Genomic DNA, 22,367 nt, shown 5'->3' with positions numbered 1-22,367 from the left:
ACTCAGAAACTGCAAAGAAATTTCTACTCGCAATTAGGCAAATCTTTCGTTCGCAATTCTGCAAAGCTAAGATTCACTCCCAGTAGGCGGCGGCTTAGCGTGTGCAATGCTGCTAAAAGCAGCTAGCGAGCGAACAACTCGGAATGAGGGCCCATGTGCACTGCAGGAGGGGCAGATATAACATGTGCAGAGAAAGTTAGATTTGGGTGTGGCGTGTTCAAACTGAAATCTAAATTGCAGTGTAAAAATAAAGCAGCCAGTATTTACCCTGCACAGAAACAAAATAACCAACCCAAATCTAACTCTCTCTGCAAATGTTATATCTGGCCCGCCTGCAGTGCACATGGTTTTGCCCAATTGCTAACAAACTTGCTGCTGCGATCAACTCAGAATTACCCCCAAAATCCCTTTCATTGCTTGGAGTATGGATTCTGCATTCCCAGTGGAAGTCATACCAGAGCCTCACTCTTTGTCCCAAATCTTGTGCTGCTTGCAAATTGCGTGTACTTGGATCCACAGAAGTTGTTTGAGGTGAATTACAGTGTTCTGCACTGCTTTTAAGATTTACTGTAAGTGTTGTGAATGATTGCAATTGTTTTATTCCTATTGCCTGTTTGTGTTTCCATGTTTGGATTGCAATGTATGCTGTAACATCTAAGAAGCACCAATTGTCAGTATTTTGTAACTTCAGCACCACTTTATCTGTACTTGCCAATTTTTCAGATTTGCCCTATATGAGATACAGAGACTAGGGCAGGCATTCCCAACCGCGGTCCTCAAGGCACACCAACAGTGCAGGTTTTAGTGATATCCAGGCTTCAGCATAAATGGTTAAATCAAAATAACTGAGATACTTATTAAGTCACCTGTGTTCAAGCCTGGGTATCACTAAAACCAGGACTGTTAGTGTGCCTTGAGGACCGAGGTTGGGAAACACTGGACTAGGGGGTCTATTCCTGAAGTAGTGAAAAGTGAGCCAGTGGAGAAGTTGCCCATGGAAAACAATCTGCCCATGGAAAACAATCACCTTTGAAGTAACATTTGTAATTTGAATACTATACAATTGTATGGAGCAGGTGATTGGTTGCTATGGGCAACTTTTCCACAGGCTCACTTCTCCACTCTTTTCACTGCTTCATGAATAGACCCCTAAGTATAAAAAGTGGTTAGTGTTACTTGATCACTTCAATCATGTGAAGTGGTATGATGATGCAAATGGAACTACCATGCACCTTCATGATGCCATTCGCTTAATGAAGCATGTGGGACAATGTGTGTGATGATGGGATTTGCATCATCGCGTTGTGTGTCTGCCTGCTTTACAGACTGGTGACAGTGGGGCAGATTATTAAACCTGGTGAAGTGATAAAGTGGAAGGTGATAACGCACTAGCCAGTCAGCTCCTAACTGTCATTTTTCAAAACCAGCCTGTAACATGGCAGTTAGGGGGTCATAGCAGGGGAGAAGTGATTATTAGTGTACTAAGGCCCTCATTCTGAGTTGATTGCTCGCTAGCTGCTTTTAGCAGCAGTGCAAATGCTAAGCCGCCGCCCTCTGGGAGTGTATCTTAGCTTAGCAGAAGTGCGAACGAAAGGATCGCAGCGCTGCTACAAAAAAAAATGTGTGCAGTTTCAGAGTAGCTGCAGACCTACTCCTGCCTTGCGATCACTTCAGACTATTTAGTTCCTGTTTTGACGTCACAAACACGCCCTGCGTTCGGCCAGCCACTCCCCCGTTTCCCCAGCCACTCCTGCGTTTTTATCTGGCACGCCTGCGTTTTTACACACACTCCCCGAAAACGGTCAGTTACCACCCAGAAACACCCACTTCCTGTCAATCACTCAACGATCAGCAGTGCGACTGAAAAGCGTCGCTAGACCTTGTGTGAAACTGCATCGGGTTTTGTGAAAGTACGTTGCGCGTGCGCACTGCGCATCATACGCATGCGCAGAAGTGCCGATTTTTTGCCTGATCGCTGCGCTGCGAACGAAAGCAGCTAGCGATCAACTCGGAATGACCCCCTAAGTCCCCAATCTGGGTACTTAGTCTGCGACCCAGCTAAGCTTGGCATTAGCAATAAGGGCGCTGTGTGCTGGCTCCAAAATATCTCTGTGTCTCCCCGGAAGGGCTCTTTGTGGGTTAATTGCACTTTTAACCTTTCCTGTGTGTGTGTGCTGCCACATTTACAATATGTTAGGCAAAGAGTGTGTTTCATGTACGGCAGAGTGATCCTCTTCCCCAGGGAGCTCACTACTAATTACTCAGTGTAGTGCACCTTCTCAGGCTAGCGGGGCTGAACCAGCATGGCTGGATTCCATTAAAGGAATGATTTCCAATATATCTAATAAATTGTCCTGCCATAAGAAAGAGACGCAATATTTAAGACAGTCTGTGGATGAGATTATGAATAGAGACTCAGTCCCCAAACAAGCGTCTCAGTCCCCTGCCATTTGTCCACAAAAGCGAACTCTGGCCAATATCCTGCAGTCTGACTCTGATGCTGAGGGGTCAGACATGGAGGATGGGAAGGTGGATTCAGAAGGGGGGGACTCTGCTCTGTCACAGGGAATAGAGGCTCGTATAGAAGCTATCAGAGATGTTTTGCAAATTCCTGATAAAGTGGCAGAGGAGTGTGAGGAATTGAATACCCTGTATGAAGAACCATGGGTTAATCCTGATAAGAAATTTCAGATCCCTAAAAGGTTAATCTCATATTTTCCTTTTCCTCTGGAGGATAGGAAAAAATGGGAAAATCCACCGATAGTGGATGCATCAGTATCCAGGCTGTCACGGAAAATAGTGTTGCCTGTCCCTGGTGCAGCCTCCCTGAAAGACACAGCTGATCACACGATTGAGACTACACTCAAATCCTTGTACACGGCTGCTGGGATGGCCCAGAGACCCACTATAGCATAGGTCTGCAAACTCGGTCTTCATTACCCCACACAGTGCATGTTTTGCAGGTAACCCAGCAGGTGCACAGGTGTATTAATTACTCACAGACACATTTTAAAAGGTCTGCAGGTCGAGTTAATTATTTCACTTGTGATTCTGTGAGGAGAACTGCAAAACATGCACTGTGTGGGGTAATGAGGACCGAGTTTGCAGACCTATGCACTATAGTATGTGAATGGATTGCTAAAGCCATTGCTAGATGGTCAGGTAACCTAATTGAGGGGTTGGATTCCTTATCTAGGGTGTAGATTGTTTTACTCCTGCAACATATACAGGACTCTGCGAACTTTATGGTGGAAGCCATAAAAGAAGTGGGTTTGCTTATTCCACGCACCACGGCTATGGCAGTGTCAGCACGCAGGGCTTATGGTTACGCCAGTGGACTGCGGGTGCGGACTCCAGGAAAGGCGTGGAAGGCCTACCCTTCACAGGAGAGGCCTTATTTGGAGACGAACTAGACAAATGGCTCTCCAAAGCTACTGCGGGTAAGTCTACATATTTAACTTCTGCAGCTCCCCTAACTAGGAAGACCTACTCAGGACCTACTCTACAGTCCTTTCGGACTGCCAAGTTTAAGGGCAAAGCCAGAGGATCTTCTACAGCCAACAGAGGCGCTAGAGGTAAACCACGCAAACCAGCAACTGCTGGTTCTCAGGAACAGAGCTCCAGCTCTGCTTCTGCAAAGCCTTCAGCATGGCGGTGGACCGCGATGCCTGGAAGACTGGCAGGTGGGAGCCCGACTAAAAAATTTCAGTCACATCTGGACGACATCATGCCAGGATCCCTGGGTCATAGATCTTATTTCCCAGGGTTACCGACTGGATTTCAGGAACTCCCACCTCACAATTTCTTCAAATCAGGCTTACCAGTTTCACAAGAGGCAAGTATGATCTTACAGGATGCATTTCAAAAACTGGTACAAACGCAGGTCATTGTTCCAGTTCCACCTCATCGCCAAAACATGGGGTATTATTCCAACTTGTTTGTAGTACGATCGGTACGGTAAGGCCGATTCTGAATCTAAAATAATTGAAGCCATACTTACGAGTGTTCAAGTTCAAGATGGAGTCTCTGAGAGCGGTGATCTCAGGTCTGGAAGAGGGGGAATTCCTAGTGTCTCTGGATAGCAAGGATGCGTACCTTCACAATCCGATCTGGCTGCCTCACCAGGCTTATCTACGATTTGCACTGCAGGACTGTCACTACCAGTTCCAGGCCCTACCTTTTGGTCTCTCCATGGCACCGAGGGTGTTCACCAACGTGATGGCAGAGATGTTGTTTCTCCTTCGCAAACAGGGAGTGAACATAATTCCGTACTTGGACGATCTTCAGATAAAGGCTCCGTCCAGGGAGAGGTTGTTGACCAGCATTGGCCTCACAACCCAACTACTCCTGGATCACGGCTGGATTCGGAATCTTCCGAAATCTCACTTAGAGCCAACTCGGAGGCTCCTATTTCTGGGAATGATACTGGACGCACAGTCGCAGATAGTTTTTCTTCCATTGGAAAAGGCATTGGTAATCCAGTCGATGGTTCGGGATGTCTTGAAGCCAACCCGGATATCGGTGCACCTATGCATTCGCCGTCTGGGAAAAATGGTGGCCTCTTACGAGGCTCTTCAGTATTGAAAGTTTCATGCACGACCTTTCCAGCTCAATCTTTTGAACAAATGTTCCGGATCACATCTTCACATGCACCAGAGGATCCGTCTGTCGCCAAGGGCCAGGATCTCCCTTCTGTGGTGGCTACAGACATCTCACTTGATAGAGGGCCGACGGTTCGGAATTCAAAATTGGATTCTGCTAACCACGGACGCAAGCCTCAGAGGTTGGGGAGCAGTCACCCTGGGGGTGCAGTTTCAAGGAAGATGGTCAAGTCAGTAAGTTATCCTTCCAGTCAACATTCTGGAACCCAGGACTATATACAACGTTCTTCTGCAGGCCTCATATTTTCTTCAAGATCGGGCCATTCAGGTCCAGTCGGACACGGTGACGGCAGTGACGTACATAAACCGATAGGGCGGAACGAAAAGCAGAGCAGCAATGTCAGAGGTGTCAATAATTCTCCTCTGGGCAAAAAAACATGCTGCAGCGTTGTCGGTGGTCTTAATTCCAGGAGTAGACAACTGAGAAGCAGACTTCCTGAGCAGACACGACCTGCACCCGGGGGAGTGGGGCCTTCACCCGGAGGTGTTCAGGTGCTTGATAAGTCGATGGGGATATCCACAGATCGAACACATTTGCTAAGTTTTACAAGTTCGATACTTTGGCCTCTGACGACCTGCAGTTTGGTCAGTCAGTTCTGTAGGAACCTCAGCACTCTCGTTTGGGAGCTTTGGTACTTCCCCATGGTACTAAATGGAACCCCAGTATCCTCTACGGACTACGAGAAAAGGATTTACCAGTAGGTAATTAAAATCCTATTTTTCTGAATACTGACTTTTTCCTTTATAAAACCAGTACTGTACTGCCGCCAGACTGTGCAGACATGCAGCACATATCGGGTCTAGGCCCCACCTCTGGCGTTTTGTGTTGATTGGAAGTTGAGCAGCGTGCATGTAGTGGTTACAAATATTCTACATAGAGACACATCAGATTATTTAATTAATTAATGAGCAAGAAATAACCTGTTATTTTATTTATCAAGGCTTTGGACCACTGAGATGTTGCTAATATTGCAGGAGATTTTTTGTTGTTGTTGTAAATTTAGCTGTCATATGACCTCTATATGGTTTGGAAAAGCAATATTTTCCCCATATAAGATTTTGGGTTTTTTAAATAGTTCAATAAAATGCTAGGCAGACAGACTTCAGCTGGTCAGGCTCGCATTGATCGGCGCTGACCTTCATCCCTGCCATCCATTGCTAGACTATGCAGTAGGCAGTCACTTGGGCCAGACACCTACCTTATTAAATATTAACAGATATTTATTTTCATTTGCCTGTGCACCTGCTCTTTCACAAATTTTAGCAGTCTCAAGATTTGCCTCAGTATGAGACCGACATCTATAAACATGAAGCTTAAGCTGACCACACGAGTAGACTGGAACCATTGCATTTAGATGAGTTACTTTAACCCTGACACTGCCACAAGTATAACAGTGAAAAACAAAGCCTCTATCTCTTTGTCATTGTCAGGATAGTGATGCTAGGAATTGTCCTGATAATTCTCTATTTACATATTAATTCTGCTGAGACCTGGTAGACCTACAGTATATGCAGAAAATATGTCAATTTCATACACTTCATTAGCCTCCTTATCTGCTGGCAGGAAAATACAGGCTTTCATTAGAATTGTTTAATGCTGGTATGTGAACATGCCCATTGGTTCACTGAATTTCTAGTCCCACCCACAAGCATTTGCACGTCTGGTTTATACTGTGCCATCTTTCCACTGCTACCTTGTCGATTTTGTTATGTTCATCATTCCATTGACCCCACCCACCAATCACACGTGCAAGTAGTGGTTAGCCTTTATCACGTGACACCGTGTCATTGGCACATGACGCAACACCAGTGGCTAATCAGCTTACATTGAATTTATCACAGAAAAAGCATTATTTAGATGAAGCCTTTTGTACTGTTGAGGTATATGCATAATACTTATGTAAACAATGGTATTAACACTACTGTATACTGATTTCTATCTACTAATCACCTAGGAAGCATTGGGAAATAATGAAGTTTGATCATACTTTCCAAGTCTCCTGGAATGTTTCCCATAATAGTGAGTGATCTCTTGGACTTCTGAGACAGTCTAGCAGTATTCCTGTGGCCGGCCAGACAGAGATGCGGTTGTCACAATCCACGGCACAGATGTGTCCACATACACCTTTCCTAAGTGTACAATACAAGTCCGATGTATACAACTTTATACCAGTTCCTTTGTGACAAAGCAAAAATCCTAAACACCTAGTACACTATTTACGTATTAAGATACAAATTTGAGTAAAGTACGCAGTACAGGTATCACGCCAGACATCTCGCGCCGCATAGAGTAAAAGGTATAGGTGTATGAGGACACAGCTGTTTTTACACAATTGTGTCACCACACTCAGTACATGATATCATGTGCATCATTGCAGATAGTTTTGGTGCAAGTTGAATCATTACGTTTTTCTGCATGACATTGGTGACATCCAAGCCACATCTATTAGACTGTTTTAGCACGGTATTACATGACCATTTAATCTTAACTAGAAGTGTTTAAATGCAGGTCATTTTGTCAAATTTTGTTTTGCTATATATATAATTAAACAAAAAATAATAATTATATGATCTATGTGATGGCCATAATTATTATTATTATTTTTATTATTATTATTACTATTGATTTCTAAACACCAACCTCTCCTGTAGTACTAAGTAAGCATCAAATAAAAAGCAATTCTATTAATTAAATGTGTACAATCACATGGAGACACAATACAATTGAAAACACTTTGCAATCTACTTGATCTATTTATTGGCTTCTCACCACTTCATAAAATGTATCATCACAGGTTTCTCCAGTGGTAACCTACAGTATTTTTCTTTGTTACCCCTGTCCCCAGATATGGGCATGGCGTCCAGAGGCAATTTAGTCAAAAAGCTTAGCTTTTCCCCACAGCTAGTGCCATCTCAGGATGGCATTAGCTATGACTAGCAAAGCTTGTGAGGCTTTGTTGGATCTTAGCTGGGTGAATTTGCTATACACACATTAGTGTGCATGCAGATACCACTTTTTCATTGTCAACCACAGAAGTACACTGCCGGGGACAGTGAAAAAACCCTGTGCTAGTGAGAAAACCCTGTGCTAAGAGGCTCACAGAGGTGCCCTAACATGCAGGGGCGTGGAGAGGAGGGGACCCGCGCGCATCCTCCGTCGCGGGCCCCCAGTCCCTTCGGCAGCAGTATACTCTGGCATAATGCCAGAGTCTACTGCGCATGCTCAGGTCTCCAAGAACATGGCGCCCACGTCTTGTTCCTATTGACATACTGTATCCAGTGCGCATGCGTAAATCACTCGAAAAATGGCTGCGGTGGCCATTTTATGAGTGATTTCTGTCTGCAGTACAGGGCCGCCATTGCAAGACTCCAGATGGGTAAGTATAATATATGGGTGCAGTGTGTGTGGTGAAAGCCCCCCTGGACCCAGGGGCTCGTGTGCACCGCTCATACTGCATCTATTATAGAAACGCCTATGCTAACAATATGCAGAAATACAGAATGATAGTACCGCCAACCAATGTTACAGTAGATAGTCCCGAAACAAAGCAGCAAAGATATACATTAAAAGAAAACAGTACAAAGTGATTGCAGATGTTCCATCCCGTTCCATCATCATAAAATGAAACGAAAGCCTACAAACTGAAGGTGTGTCTTCTGTGAACATTTAAAAGAAAACAGACTCATGCTCACAGAAATGTAGGTCCTAATTGAGACCTAATTGTAGCAGCAAATTTGTTAGCAGATGGGCAAAACCATGGGGGTAATTCTGAGTTGATAGCAGCAGAAACTTTGTTAGCAGTTGGGCAAAACCATGTGCACTGCAGGGGAGGCAGATATAACATGTGCAGAGAGAGTTAGATTTGGTGGGTTCTTTTGTTTCTGTGCAGGGTAAATACTGGCTGCTTTATTTTTACACTGCAATTTAGATTGCAGATTGAACTCACCCCACCCAAATCTAACTCTCTCTGCACATGTTATATCTGCCTCCCCTGCAGTGGACATGGTTTTGCCCAACTGCTAACAAAAATCCTGCTGCGATCAACTCAGAATTACCCCCTTTGGGGTTAGCAGTTGGGCAAAACCATGTCCACTGCATGCGCAGAAGTGCCCTTTTCTTGCCTCATCGCTGCACAGCGAACGAATGCAGCTAGCGATCAACTCGGAATGACCACCTATGGGCCTAATTCAGACTTGATCGTAGCAGCAAATTTGTTATCAGATGTGCAAAACCATGTGCACTGCAGGGGGTAGGGGGGCAGATATAACATGTGCCGATGTAGTTTCACACAGGGTCTAGCGAAGTTTTTCAGTCGCACTGCAGACCGCAGAGTGATTGACATGAAGTGGGCGTTTCTGGGTGTCAACTGACCGTTTTCAGGGAGTGTTTGAAAAACGCAGGCGTGCCAGGAAAAACGCAGGCGTGGCTGGGCGAACGCAGGGTGTGTTTGTGACGTCAAAACAGAAACTGAATAGTCTGAAGTCATCGCAAGCGCTGAGTAGGTATTGAGCTACTCTAAAACTGCACAAAAATTATTTGCCGCCGCTGTGCGATCCTTTCGTTCGCACTTCTGCTAAGCTAAAATACACTCCTAGTGGGAGGTGGCATAGCGTCTGCAAAAAACTGCTAGCGAACGATCAACTTGGAATGACCACCATAGTGCACTAACATAAAGATACAGCCATGTGCACATTCCTGCTAGTCCCTGTCCCTTTTCCATGTTAAAAATACTACGGACACACACGTTATACTATAAGTGCCTGATCATGCAAAGGCTATGGTGACACATGGTGATATGGAACTGTTCCCTTATCTGCAGAAAGTCCTGTTGAACATAGATGGTAAATACTGCATATGAAGCAGCAGAATCCCCCCCCCCCCCCATCCTTCCCCAGTCCCCCCCCCCCCCCCCCCCCCCCCCCCGTCCTTCCCCAGTTTAATATTTTCTACAGACTTAATTCAAAGACACAAGGCAGCTAGTGCTTAGTAGACAGTAAAATGTGAATTTATGCTCTTCTTGTAAATCAAAATAGAGAACGTTAATGTGGCATTTAGCCAACAGAAAGGCATTAAATATTTATGGACACCAGTGAAAACAGCTTTTTGTGCACAGTAGGGCAGCATCTTTACCTTAATAAAAAATGTAGTGGCATTGGACCAATTTAAGAAACAAAATATGTGAGATTGGGATTTAATATTTAAGCTCCAGCAACTGTAATAGAGGTGTACGAGGAAGGCAGGTGGAGACAGCAGATGAACAGAATGAGAGATGTCTTCAGCTGCTGGCTAGTTTGTCTGACATGTTTTTAATGAGACTGCGTAGTCTGCCTGCTGTTCTAAACGTATTCTTAAGGAACTGGTTCAGTCCATAAGAGCCCAAGTATTAGCAGCTGACTGTATATCATGTAAATGTGTGGAACCAATCACATTCACAATCTCTCAAGCTAGAGAGAATGTCAACACTCACTATATTTGTTTCTGTAACGTTTTCTTCCTTTTAGTTGTATGTCTCACAAAATGAATTGTTGTTGTCAGATACAGAACTGTTTCATTGCAAAATGTGTTTTATTATGCAAAGAAGTATTAGAGAGACGTAGCTGAGTGCAAATATCACTGCATTAAGAAAAAATGTGTGTTGTCAGATTGTTGCACAATGATGAAAATTCTGATTTTTCAACGTTTCATTTAAAATAAAGAAATAAAGAAATGAGGGGGCTGGTTAATTTCAAATGCCAAACTATGTCTATACGTATATCGATTGTACAGCTTGTACACAGACGCTGTCTTGTGTACAGAGACACCCACCATCAACATATCACATCCACCGATAACTTACAAAAGCCGGAACATTGGTTGCACACCAGACATCCCATCGAACATCTGAGAAACCCTTTGCTGTCTCAGAAAGTGAGTGTCAGCTATGGCGCTGGGTCCCCTCTAACTGTGTACACATTTGCAATGGTATACTAAGACACGCCAAGAAATAAGACTGACATGCCTGCGTTATTCTAACCTCTCCCCATTACTTCCCCCAGACTAATTTTGCGGATAAATCCTCAGTGCATAATCCTTTGCCGCACGTGCACAACTTTGTTGCATATTCAGTAGCAAAACATTGCTCCACTGCATCCTCAATTGACATTGCATCTACCTCTGGTTCTGGCTTTAGGTGTGGTAGACTTTGTATACTGACATTTTTAGGAATGGTACACTATGATTATAGCTGCTGTCATATTTGCTCTAACGTTGGTGATGACCATGTATTGCAATATTTGATCTGCGCGCATGTGAGGACTGTACTGTTTGGACGCACTGAATAGGAATCCCTTTAGTTCAATAAATGGAATCTTGTCCAGCACATCAAAAACATTCAAAGAGCACACTGAAAGCACATCTTATCTGTGTTGGACTGGGGAAAAAAACCCAACCTCCCTCTGGAGGAATGCAGTGGTAGGAACCCATGCTCAAGGGGTGTGGTCAGCCACCAAAGTGGGTGTGGCCAGCCAACACAGACGCTTAGCCAACCATTAGATGAATCTTGGAGTAGTTACTGCAGAAGTGAACCAAGCACTCGTGTTTATCAATGGTCTGGTTCTACCAGGTAACTAACCATCCTAGAGGAGGAGGTGGGGCCATCAGACAGTGTGGCCCACCGGGATGATATATTAAAAAAATTTACACACACTCCCCCCCCCCCCCCCCCCTCGCGTAAGCCAGTCCAGCCCTACATGCTTTTTATATGAAAGACCGTGTATCCAACTTATTTTCTTTTTTTTTTTTTTTTTGTTTGTTCCAGTGTTGGAATAAAACATGTTATCACTAACCCATGGACAAGGATCATTAGCCAGGATAGCATTCCAAGAACCTGAAAAAATTTGTTCTATGAAAAATGGTATCCTGATGATAGGTCGGACATGCATTAGGTCAACAGGTACAAAAGTTTGGCACACAAATGGTCAGTCAACACAAGTTTATTGGTCGGTTTTACATGTTCTACCAACTTTTTGCTTGGTTTACTATACATGTGGACGAGTAAAAAAAATAATAATTGTCAACCATTTCTGTGTCAACCATTCTCATGTCAACCTTTTGATCCTGCCAACCTTTTGTACCTGTTGACCTTACATGCTACAGTATCTGCCTTTTACCTGTTGACCTTTTGTCAATGTTTTGACCCTGTTGACCTAATGCATGTCAACTATATGGGATAGACCTGATGATTTGCTACATAGACACTGTAGATCTTCTATACCACACCCGGAAAAAATGATTTAATACTCGGCTACCACATAGGAAATATTTTGGACTGTCCAGATAGCTGGGGAGAACCAGATGCAAATTCTAGCCAGTAGGTCCTAACACATCCCCTTTGCGGCCATTTGAAGTTTTTTGTAATGATACTAATTTGATGGTTATGCATTACAGAGCAGACTGAGCTTTGGTAAAAAAAGGCAATCATTAGGAAAAATGTTTCCTAAGTGGTAGTAGTACCGTCGTATAACTTTAAATACTTATATGTAGAAATCAAAGAATCGCCCAGTCTTGTGTCAGTGAACTAGACAAGCAATGACTGTTGTCTGGGTGAAAGATTTATGGGTTAAATAAAGTCTATTCTGTCTGAAGACCTCACATACGTAGATGTTCAGCCAACAGTCTAGATCTTCAGTGTTGACAGATATTGAAAGTCTAATTAAACTTGTAATTCATTTTATAAATATAGTGCTTCTCATATCAGATGCTAAGATTTTTTTGATGCCAACTTTTATTTCTTTATGGCTGTGAGAGGTCTGATAGGCTTCATATTTTCATTTAATTCATTTGCCTGAATGTAGTCTTTGTGATGAGACCTCTATTTGAACCTCTTTAAGATTAAATACAACATCAGAAACAGCTGCAGGGTTGTTGGTTTTATTAATAAAAATAAAAAAATACTTATTTTACAAACTAACGTAGTAATTTAAGTATTTTGTATTGACTTCTGTAATAGTATTTATTTCAAGTGTTTAATTGACTGTACTAGTTATGTGATTCATTACAGCACTATAAACAAATTTTATTCCTCATCCTCCAAATCATTTACTTGCTTTACCCACCACAATACACTTGGGGTGAAATTTAATAGCCTGCAGGCTGGCAGGACTTTGTGTGAGTCTGCCTCTATTTTTATAGCGGGAATTATTTATACGGCAAAACCAACCTGGTTTAAAAATATGGGCAGACTCGCACAAAGTTCCGCACAGCCTGCAACTCGCAGGCTATTCAATTTCACGCCATGAGAAAATTTTAATTATTGTGTGACATTAAGTGAGATGTGTTGAACAAGAATATCTCACCCACACTATAGTAATCATTTTAATGGGACTGGTCCTGCGATGCTTTTCATGGCCTAGGAAGGAGATTTACCTTTTGCATGGACCTTTTTTCCATTCTGGTGAATTAAACTATAATGTATATAGGTGGGCAGCACGGATAGTGTAATGGTTAGCATTACTGCCTCACAGCACTGAGGTCATGGGTTGGATTCCCACCATGGCCCTAAATGTGTGGAGTTTGTATATTCTCCCCGTACTTGTGTGAATTTCCTCCAGGTACTTTGGTTTCCTCCCAAAATCCAAAAATATACTGGTAGGTTAATTGGATCCCAACAAAATGAACACTAGTGTGAATGTGTCTGTGTGCACATGTGGTATGGAATATAGATTGTAAGCTCCACTGGGGCAGGGACTGATGTGAATGGCCTAATACTCGTATTCTCTGTAAAGTGCGGAATATGTGTGTGTTATATAAATAACTGGTAGTAAATAAATAATTGATGGAATAATTCACAAATGATCATTTATATGCTAAACATCTCCATTTGCAAAGGTACACTTAAGCTGGGTACACACGGCTGATCGAATTGACATATTGGGCACATCGTCTTGTGTGTACCCACTATGTCGCTGATGATGCACGTTCCCGTGGGTCGTCAGCAACATCCCCTGTCAGTCCTGCACGTAGGGCCGACTGAAGACATCGCTAGAGAGGGTTATGCTGCCGAATGCAGCATGCTCCCACCGTTGCTCCATCGCTGCCAGCATCGGCAAGTATGTATGCACTTTGCCGATGCCGGCTCCCGCCGTGCGCGATGACGCTGGGCACACACATCTTGTAATGTGTACCCAGCGTTAGATTTCAATCAAAGCCTATGTATGGATTTGAAGTGGTGCTGGTGGAGAAGCATACGTTTGCACAGCCATTGGGAAGAGTTGGGTTGCAGAGTGAGGGTGTTTCTTGAAAGAAACAGATCAGACACTGGTGCATCTATAGTTTTGGAAAAGTACAGAAACAATATTTTATTTTGCGTAGGGGTCCTTTTTATACTTCACAAAAGGACGTAAGTGATGTTCAGTTGGTAGCTGCAGGTCTCCTGTTCTCATCTTATACTTAGAACGGAACCCACTTTGAGCCTCCTAGTTGCAGTGTGGTGTGAAACACATTTCTGTGCACACTCATACTGTTCAATGTAAGCATAGACTGCACAAATAACTACTTTAGACCTGATGGCCTCTCTCTACCATAATTAATATAAACCGTACATTACATTTATATAAACTAAGTAGTTTTTTAGGAGAAAAATAAAAAAAGTTTATGCTAAGAAAACGGATGTCGCTAAATTTGCAGGAGGTTGGATTTTGAGGTGACGATATTACACATCTACCTCTGGAGCTGTCCCTGACTCTCTGCACTTTCCCTGTTCACATTGGATATTAATATATGGTTTAAATGATGACTTAATTAACCTTATAACTCACATCAGATAATACAGCAGTGACCGCACGTCCCTGTAATTCAGTATACAGTATATACTTCACATCTCGGTTATTATTGTGGTTTTATATATTCTTCCTCTCAGTTTTAAATCTGCATTGTTAGCTGAGGCACTTCCTTTGTCAATGTCTGTTTTACGCACTCAGGGGAATTAGTCATTTTTATATGATAAAACAGTCTTTTATTTCAGACCATGTTTATAATGCTATATAAAGCAAAGACAGCGTATTTTATCAGTATAAATGTCATAATTGCAGAGCAGTAAACAATATATTGTGTACTCGAGCTATTTAAAATGCATCAATCAATTTTTATTATGTCCATACTTTATCAGCAAATTAAAATGAAGTACATGTACAATAGACCACACAGCAAAGATCAAATGACTAAGCTAATTGTTTATATCAGATTATCCTTGGTATTTTGTTTCCAGTGACCTGTATGTTATCCATCAGATAGCAAATGATGGGAAGGGCCTGTTTGTTGAGTACAAAAGACAGATCAGACACTTGTGTTTGGCATGATTAACCTAAAACAAGACCTGATGGTATGGGTGAAAAGCTGTGTTCACTACTGCTACAGTGTCTGCAGTAATGCCCGTAATATTATGGAAAAATGCCTGCAACATTTGCAGAAGGTGGCGTTATGTTGTCCCTTTCCACAGCTAACACTGGCTATGAAGTCACCAGATTGGTATCCGGTTTCTAGGTCGACCACTATTGGTCGACATGCATTAGGTCGACATGGCCACTAGGTCGACATGTACTAAGTCGGCGTGATTTTTTCACTTTTTTTCGAACTTTTTCATACACGATCCACGTGGACTACGATTGGGAATAGTAACCTGTGCCGAGTGTAGAGCGAGGCACCTTGCCCGAAGCATGGCGAGCCAATGCGAGGGGACACAGTGCACTAATTTGGGTTCCCGATCACTTTATGAAGAAAACAACATAAAAAAAATATAAAGAACTCATGTCAACCTTTTTCCATGTCAACCTTGTTCATGTCGACCTAATGACCGTGTCGACCTATTTCAGGCGTCTACCTAGTCACTGTCGACCAATAGTGGTCGACCTAATGACTGTCGACCTAACTGTGGTCGATCCTATGATCCACACCCATTATATTATACAGAATATTTCAAGTAGACTGAAATTTGAACAAATATGAAATTCATTTTAAATGATAGGCTGCAAAATTTGTAGCTATATTAAAATTAACAGTTTACATATTGTTCCTGACATCTGGAATTTATATGTGTTCATGTATGACTTTTCGTTGTAGTTTCATGCTATAAGTAATTCATAGTTTTCATTTTCGTCTTGAGGCCAATAAAATTTATATTTTTAATGGCAGTCTTTTTGGTAACGAGATCTGACCATTTTTTGTTTATTTGTACTGTATGTGATTTAAAATGTTGTAAAAGTCATATAAAAATTACAATAATGTGTCATTTAAGTCCAATTGTGCACCACTCTGCAGGTCTCTTCACACAGACAGCTGCCATGCCACTTGGCTCCACATCCCCATTTTGTGTTTATTTCAGTGGCCAATGCATGGCGATCTAATGTATTTACCATAGGCCATTACCATACTATCTAGCACTCCAAATTAACCCACACGGCAGATACGTTTTGTAAAATACTGTTTTGAATCATTTGTATAATCAGGTGCAGAAGCCCTGTAATTTGGGTTACCGTTTTTCTTTTATTCAGAATATTTTTGTTTGCTTTCATAGATACTTCATCGGAGTTTACAGACGGTGTTTTTATTTTTGAGGACTTCCCAGAACAAGATCCAAAGACTGTAAAGCGTTACGATGCTATTGTTGTAGAACAGTGGACTATCTTTGAGGTAAGTGTTTGATTTCTTGCCTTTGTTCTCTTGCACAGTACTTATTATTTTGTGGTACATACTGTAGTACACACTAATATTTTAGTATTAAAGAGAAGCAAAGTAAAACAGTATTTTACACTGACACTGAATCTAATATACAATTTATCTGTCTTACATACTGTAATTCACTAATGTACAGATGTGTCCTTTTACAACGTTGCCGTGATGCGTGTGCCCGTCCTATGCTGTCTTAGGCTGCGTATACTTTTTAATTAATAAATAAAAATCAAGGCTTAGGTTCAGAATCAGAGGAATAGACAAACAGGCTGGAATAGGCAAAGGTGAATAGTCAAGACAAGCTGTAACTGGTATACAGGGAATACTGGAATGCTAGAGCAAGGCTAGATAGCCCGACACTTTGGCAGCATGTTGCACCTACAGTACAGTGAGGTTTATATAGGCAGTGTCTCTTCTGACATACTGATCTTTGCATGCCAGAGAGAGACAATTATCGCCAGATGGGGTGTCCTGCGATCCATTATTTTCTTTCTCCTGCCTCTTCCCATCATGACGATGTCTCTCCAGTATCCTGCTCTGTGACTGGCCACCATTCCCCATCCAGGGCTCCCTCTATAGGGTGCCCATACACCTATAGATTTATCTTCCAATCTTGCTGGTTGAAACGAAAATCTGGCAATGGATGGAAGCAATGCAGGGCTCTAATATAGTCCCCATGTAGGCCAAGTGTTGTGAGGGAATGTCAGTGCAACTGTGGGCTACGCAGACTTTGAGCAAAAATATGCCCTGACAGGTTTTCTTGTAAAGTATTGTTGTTTTTGCCTTATTTATGGCTTAAATAAATCTAGAAAATCTAGTGGAGTCATTACTTTTCTTTGCGTGAAGCTTTCTATTACAGATGTGTCCACATACAGCTATCCTCAAATCGTGCCAAATAGTATGTTCAGCGTGCCACAGACTTTGCCACTTACCCATGCCAAAACACTAATCCTAAGTACCTAGTACACTATAAGTGAACTAACATGCAACTTCGAGTTACAGTAAAAGTAGCATAATGGAGGAAAAAGTACACAATTCTTGAATAAAAAGGTTGATTGCGAGTGTCCTGCTCCTTGCACCGTTAAGCTTGATCTGCAACGTTATACTAATTCCTTTGTCTTTGCTACAAAAATACTATTCATAAGTACATAGTAAACTATAAGCTAAGTTATTGCCTATATACATGAGTGGCCACAATTCCCCGATCGGATCCGCCGGCCAGCAATAATCAACTATCCATTGGGTAAATTAAACATGTTAAAAATGCCCAACTCCATGACCTCTTCTGAAAAATGTCTGGTAATCGGAATTTAAAACATGTTTAATATTCCCGATTCCCCGACCCAGCCATCAGTAGTCAGGACATATTTATGACTAATGTATGGGGGCCATCAGAAGCAAAATTGAGGAAAAAGTAGCATAATGGAGAAAAAGTGTACAACATAGGCGAGATGCCTGGCACAATTCCTATGTTGTACACTTTTTCTCCATTATGCTACTTTTTCCTCAATTTTGCTTCTGCACCACATGGGGCAAAAAGTAGAGGTGTGAGTACACACCTGTACATTGAGTACTCATCTGTACGTTGCATGGACTGTGCTTGAATTGCACTTGTCCATCGAAGGCCCCTTCTTTTAATAATCCTGTTTTGAGGAAAAGCACATTTGTATGCACATCCACTACAGCTGAGACGGACAGTATCTGACAGCACATCAGACTGTTGCAGTGGATACAGTATACAGACCTGATGAAGTGGCCTACAGCCCATGAATCATATTGTGTAGTTGCAAATGGAAGTTCTATATGAAGTGCCACCTTTCATAGAAAAATAAATGCAAAAACATCACACAGGAAATATTTATTGCCATTTAAGTGAAGGGCATCTTCTATCTCTGAAAGACATTATTTAATTTCCGGTTAATTTGCACCCAGGAAAACCACATTCTTGCTATGTATATTTTAAGGGGATACTGGGGTATACCTTTATCTTCCTGAGGCGGCAAACTTTACCGTTAACCTATCGCAGAGTGGCGCAGAGCCCACATTTAAACTTTTGATTGCTTAAAGCATTCTTTTACATTGCTTGGAGTGTGCCTAGAAATGCTCTTCTTCGTCTCCATCAGATAGAACCCGTTCTAAGAAGAAGCACATTTGCATGCACACCCACCACATTTAATAACACAATCCTAATAAATCATAAAAAAAACCTTACCCCACCAAATCATCAACCATCTGAGTGATAGACAAACTATACTTCCAATGTAACAGCAAAACCATGAGCATGTGGTCCTCCTACCATAGGATAAACCCGCGATTGGTGCCTGTATGGGGACCACAAAGACAAAACTGGGACGTGCAGAGTATTTTGCAAGATTTGGATTGCGTTTATATCACCCAGTGGTTGTCGCTGAATATTGAATAAGAAACCCTAAAACCCCAACCTATTACATGAAATGGGTGATGAAAGGTATTTCCAGTCTGGAACCATGCAATTTGCTAGCTGTGAAGGGATCCCTCTTGGGGCCTAATTCAGATCTGATCGTAGTCGTGCAAAATTTTGCGCGGCTACAATCAGTTACTCAGACATGCGGGGGGACGCCCCGCACAGGGCTAGTCCACCCCGCATGTCTGGCCCTACCCACTCCCCCACCCCCCACACAAGTACAAAAACATTGCACAGTGGCGATGCTTTTGTACTTGACAAGTAGCTCCCTACCAGTGTCGCTGTCCGGTACGCAGCGGCTGCATGTGACGCCACATAGCCGTCGCGGCCTGCCGCCCCGGACGGTTTGGGCACGCCTGCATTGCCCGGACCGCGAACCGCCCCCTCCCGCCCAGCGACCGCCTATGCCTGTCAATCAGGCAGAGGCGATCGCTGGGCTGAGATGGCCATCGGCTGTCTGGCATGCGTAGTTCAGACCTGAATTAGGCCCTTGATACCTGGATTTGACCATTTGATATTATGCAGATACTGTAGGTTAGTATATTATTCTGATAAATGTATTCAATAATGTTCATTTATGGTTTTGTTTTCAGTTGTTTTGGTATAACAGACAGGGATCTTAGGCTGGATACACACTGGCAGATATATCTGCAGTTCAATCAATCTGCAGATATATGTGCCGATGGTGGTTGTTCATACTCACAGAAAGATGCACCAATATATCTGCAGATATATTAGTCATCTGCTGTGCTGTACAGCACATACAGTATATATGCGAAAGACGTCACTCGCAGACATATTACTTTTATACACCGAGATATATTGGTGATCAATTGATTGGCCAATTTATCCTCCAGTGTGTACCCAGCACTGGGAACTCTTGCATATTACACTGGGACAATTATAGTTGCAGAGGTCCCAATCTTGGATATTAGCCGAGGGCGATCAGAAATAACACAAGCCTTTTCCAGTGTAAAGCTGGCAGGTTCTAGGAGGGAGGTAGAAGGGATTTACTCTTTCTACTCCTTTATCACATTCCAATAAGTTTACTCTAAAAAATAAACTCTTGTTTCTAAATTAATCTGCAAAACTAGGTGCATTGGTGCTTCTCTGCCATACTTCCACAGGAACACCTTCTCTCCAACCTACTCCTCCTATCTCCCTGTGCATATATCTGCTCCTACACAAATATTACCATTTTACTACACAAACTCCTATGTAAATCTAGGGACTTTTGTGCAAACTGTGGCACACAGTAGGTCCAAATCTCTATTTGCGCTGTGGAGTGGCCGTTTGCACGTCTGACTTCCTGTGACGCTGCTGGATGAATTTCATGAAATACAATACTGAATAATCCAGTTCAGTAAATTATATATTGTAAGTACAGCCGTGCATTGCAAATCATTGGAGAGTCATTAGCGCGAAGTCATTTTGGCATAACATTGAATAAGGAATATCACTTTTGCACACCTGGGAGCTAATTAGATGACAATTTGCAGTTTCTAGGTCCCAAGTGAAATTATTCCAGCAAGACTGGAGACAACATAGTAATATTGGTGCTCTGTCTCCCCTAGATGTAAAGGAGTCCTTAAGGCCCAACAAATATGAATTTCAGTGCCCATAAATCAGACCCTGAGAAGCAATAAAAACACCTTGGCTGGCAAATATATCACAATATATAGCCCCAGAGGCTATATATGTGATAAATACCCCTGCCAGAATCCATAAAAAAGCGGGAGAAAAGTCCGCCAAAAAAGGGGCGGAGCTATCTCCCTCAGCACACTGGCGCCATTTCTCCCTCACAGTTCCGCTGGAAGGAAGCTCCCTGGCTCTCCCCTGCAGTCTACACTACAGAAAGGGTAAAAAAGAGAGGGGGGGCACTAAATTTAGGCGCAATATACATATAGCAGCTATAAGGGGATATAATTTAGTTAATCCCTGGATTATATAGCGCTCTGGTGTGTGCTGGCATACTCTCTCTCTGTCTCCCCAAAGGGCTTTGTGGGGTCCTGTCTTCTGTCAGAGCATTCCCTGTGTGTGTGCGGTGTGTCGGTACGGCTGTGTCGACATGTTTGATGAGGAGACTTATGTGGAGGAGGAGCAGGTGCCTATAAATGTGTTGTCACCTCCTGCGGGGCAGACACCGGAGTGGATGGACTTGTGGAAGGAATTACACGAAAGTGTCGACTCCTTACATAAAAAATTTGACGACATGACAAATGCGGGGCAGCCGGCTTCTCAGCCCGTGCCTTCCCAGTCGTCTCAAAAGTCATCAGGGGCTCTAAAACGCCCGCTACCTCAGATGGCAGACACAGATGTCGACACGGATACTGATACCAGTGTCGACGACGAAGAGACTAATGTAATGTCCAATAGGGCCACTCGTTATATGATTGAGGCAATGAAAAATGTTTTACACATTTCTGAGGTGACCCCAGGTACCACAAAAAAGGGTATTATGTTTGGGGAGAAAAAACTACCAGTAGTTTTTCCCCCTTCTGAAGAATTAAATGAAGTGTGTGAACTAGCGTGGGCTTCCCCCGATAAAAAATTGGTAATTTCAAAAAAATTACTAATGGCGTACCCTTTCCCGCCAGAGGATAGGTCACGTTGGGAAACACCCCCTAGGGTGGATAAAGCACTTACGCGCTTATCAAAAAAGGTGGCTCTGCCGTCCCAGGATACGGCCGCCCTAAAGGAACCTGCTGACAGAAAGCAGGAGGCTCTCCTGAAAGCTATATATACACACACTGGTATTATACTGAGACCAGCTATTGCCTCAGCATGGATGTGCAGTGCTGCAGCTGCATGGTCAGACTCCCTGTCAGAAAACATTGACACCCTAGACAGGGACACTATATTGCTAAACGTAGAGCATATTAAAGACGCTGTCTTCTACATAAGAGATGCACAGAGGGATATTTGCCGGCTGGCATCTAAAATAAGTGCACTGTCCATTTCTGCCAGGAGAGGGTTATGGACCCGGCAGTGGACAGGTGATGCAGATTCTAAAAGGCACATGGAAGTTTTGCCTTATAAGGGTGAGGAGTTGTTCGGGGATGGTCTTTCGGACTTAGTGTCCACAGCAACGGCTGGGAAATCAGCATTTTTGCCACATGTCCCCTCACAACCAAAGAGAGCACCGTATTATCAGGTACAGTCCTTTCGCCCCCAAAAGAGCAGACGGGGTAGAGGCGCGTCCTTTCTGCCCAGAGGCAGAGGTAGGGGAAAAAAGCTGCAGCATACAGCCACTTCCCAGGAACAAAAGTCCTCCCCTGCTTCTTCTGCTAAGTCCGCCGCATGACGCTGGGGCTCAACAGGCGGAGCCAGGTACGGTGGGGGGCCGTCTCAAAAACTTCAGCAATCAGTGGGCTTGCTCACAGGTAGATCCCTGGATCCTTCAAGTGGTATCTCAGGGGTACAGGCTGGAATTCGAGACATCCCCCCCCCCCCCCGCCATTTCCTCAAATCTGCCTTACCAACGACTCCCTCAGAAAGGGAGGCTGTGTTAGAGGCAATTCACAAGCTGTATTCCCAGCAGGTGATAGTCAAGGTGCCC

At 43.1% G+C, this 22,367-nt stretch overlaps 1 protein-coding gene across 2 annotated transcripts in view; it reads left to right on the top strand.

Moving 5' to 3' along the window:
- Positions 1-22,367, top strand: part of RFTN1 (raftlin, lipid raft linker 1) — a 612,999-nt gene that overhangs the window by 524,503 nt on the left and 66,129 nt on the right. For both annotated transcript variants that reach the window (XM_063922166.1, XM_063922167.1), the window contains exon 7: positions 16,211-16,326. In XM_063922166.1, the coding sequence (XP_063778236.1) occupies positions 16,211-16,326 (116 nt within the window). The remainder of the gene's footprint in view (positions 1-16,210; positions 16,327-22,367) is intronic.

This window comes from Pseudophryne corroboree, chromosome 5, assembly GCF_028390025.1.
Source record: "Pseudophryne corroboree isolate aPseCor3 chromosome 5, aPseCor3.hap2, whole genome shotgun sequence".
In the NCBI taxonomy this organism is placed as follows: Eukaryota; Metazoa; Chordata; class Amphibia; order Anura; family Myobatrachidae; genus Pseudophryne; species Pseudophryne corroboree.
The sequence above is the reverse complement of the archived record's forward strand: the minus strand, read 5'-3'. Positions and strand labels throughout refer to the sequence as shown.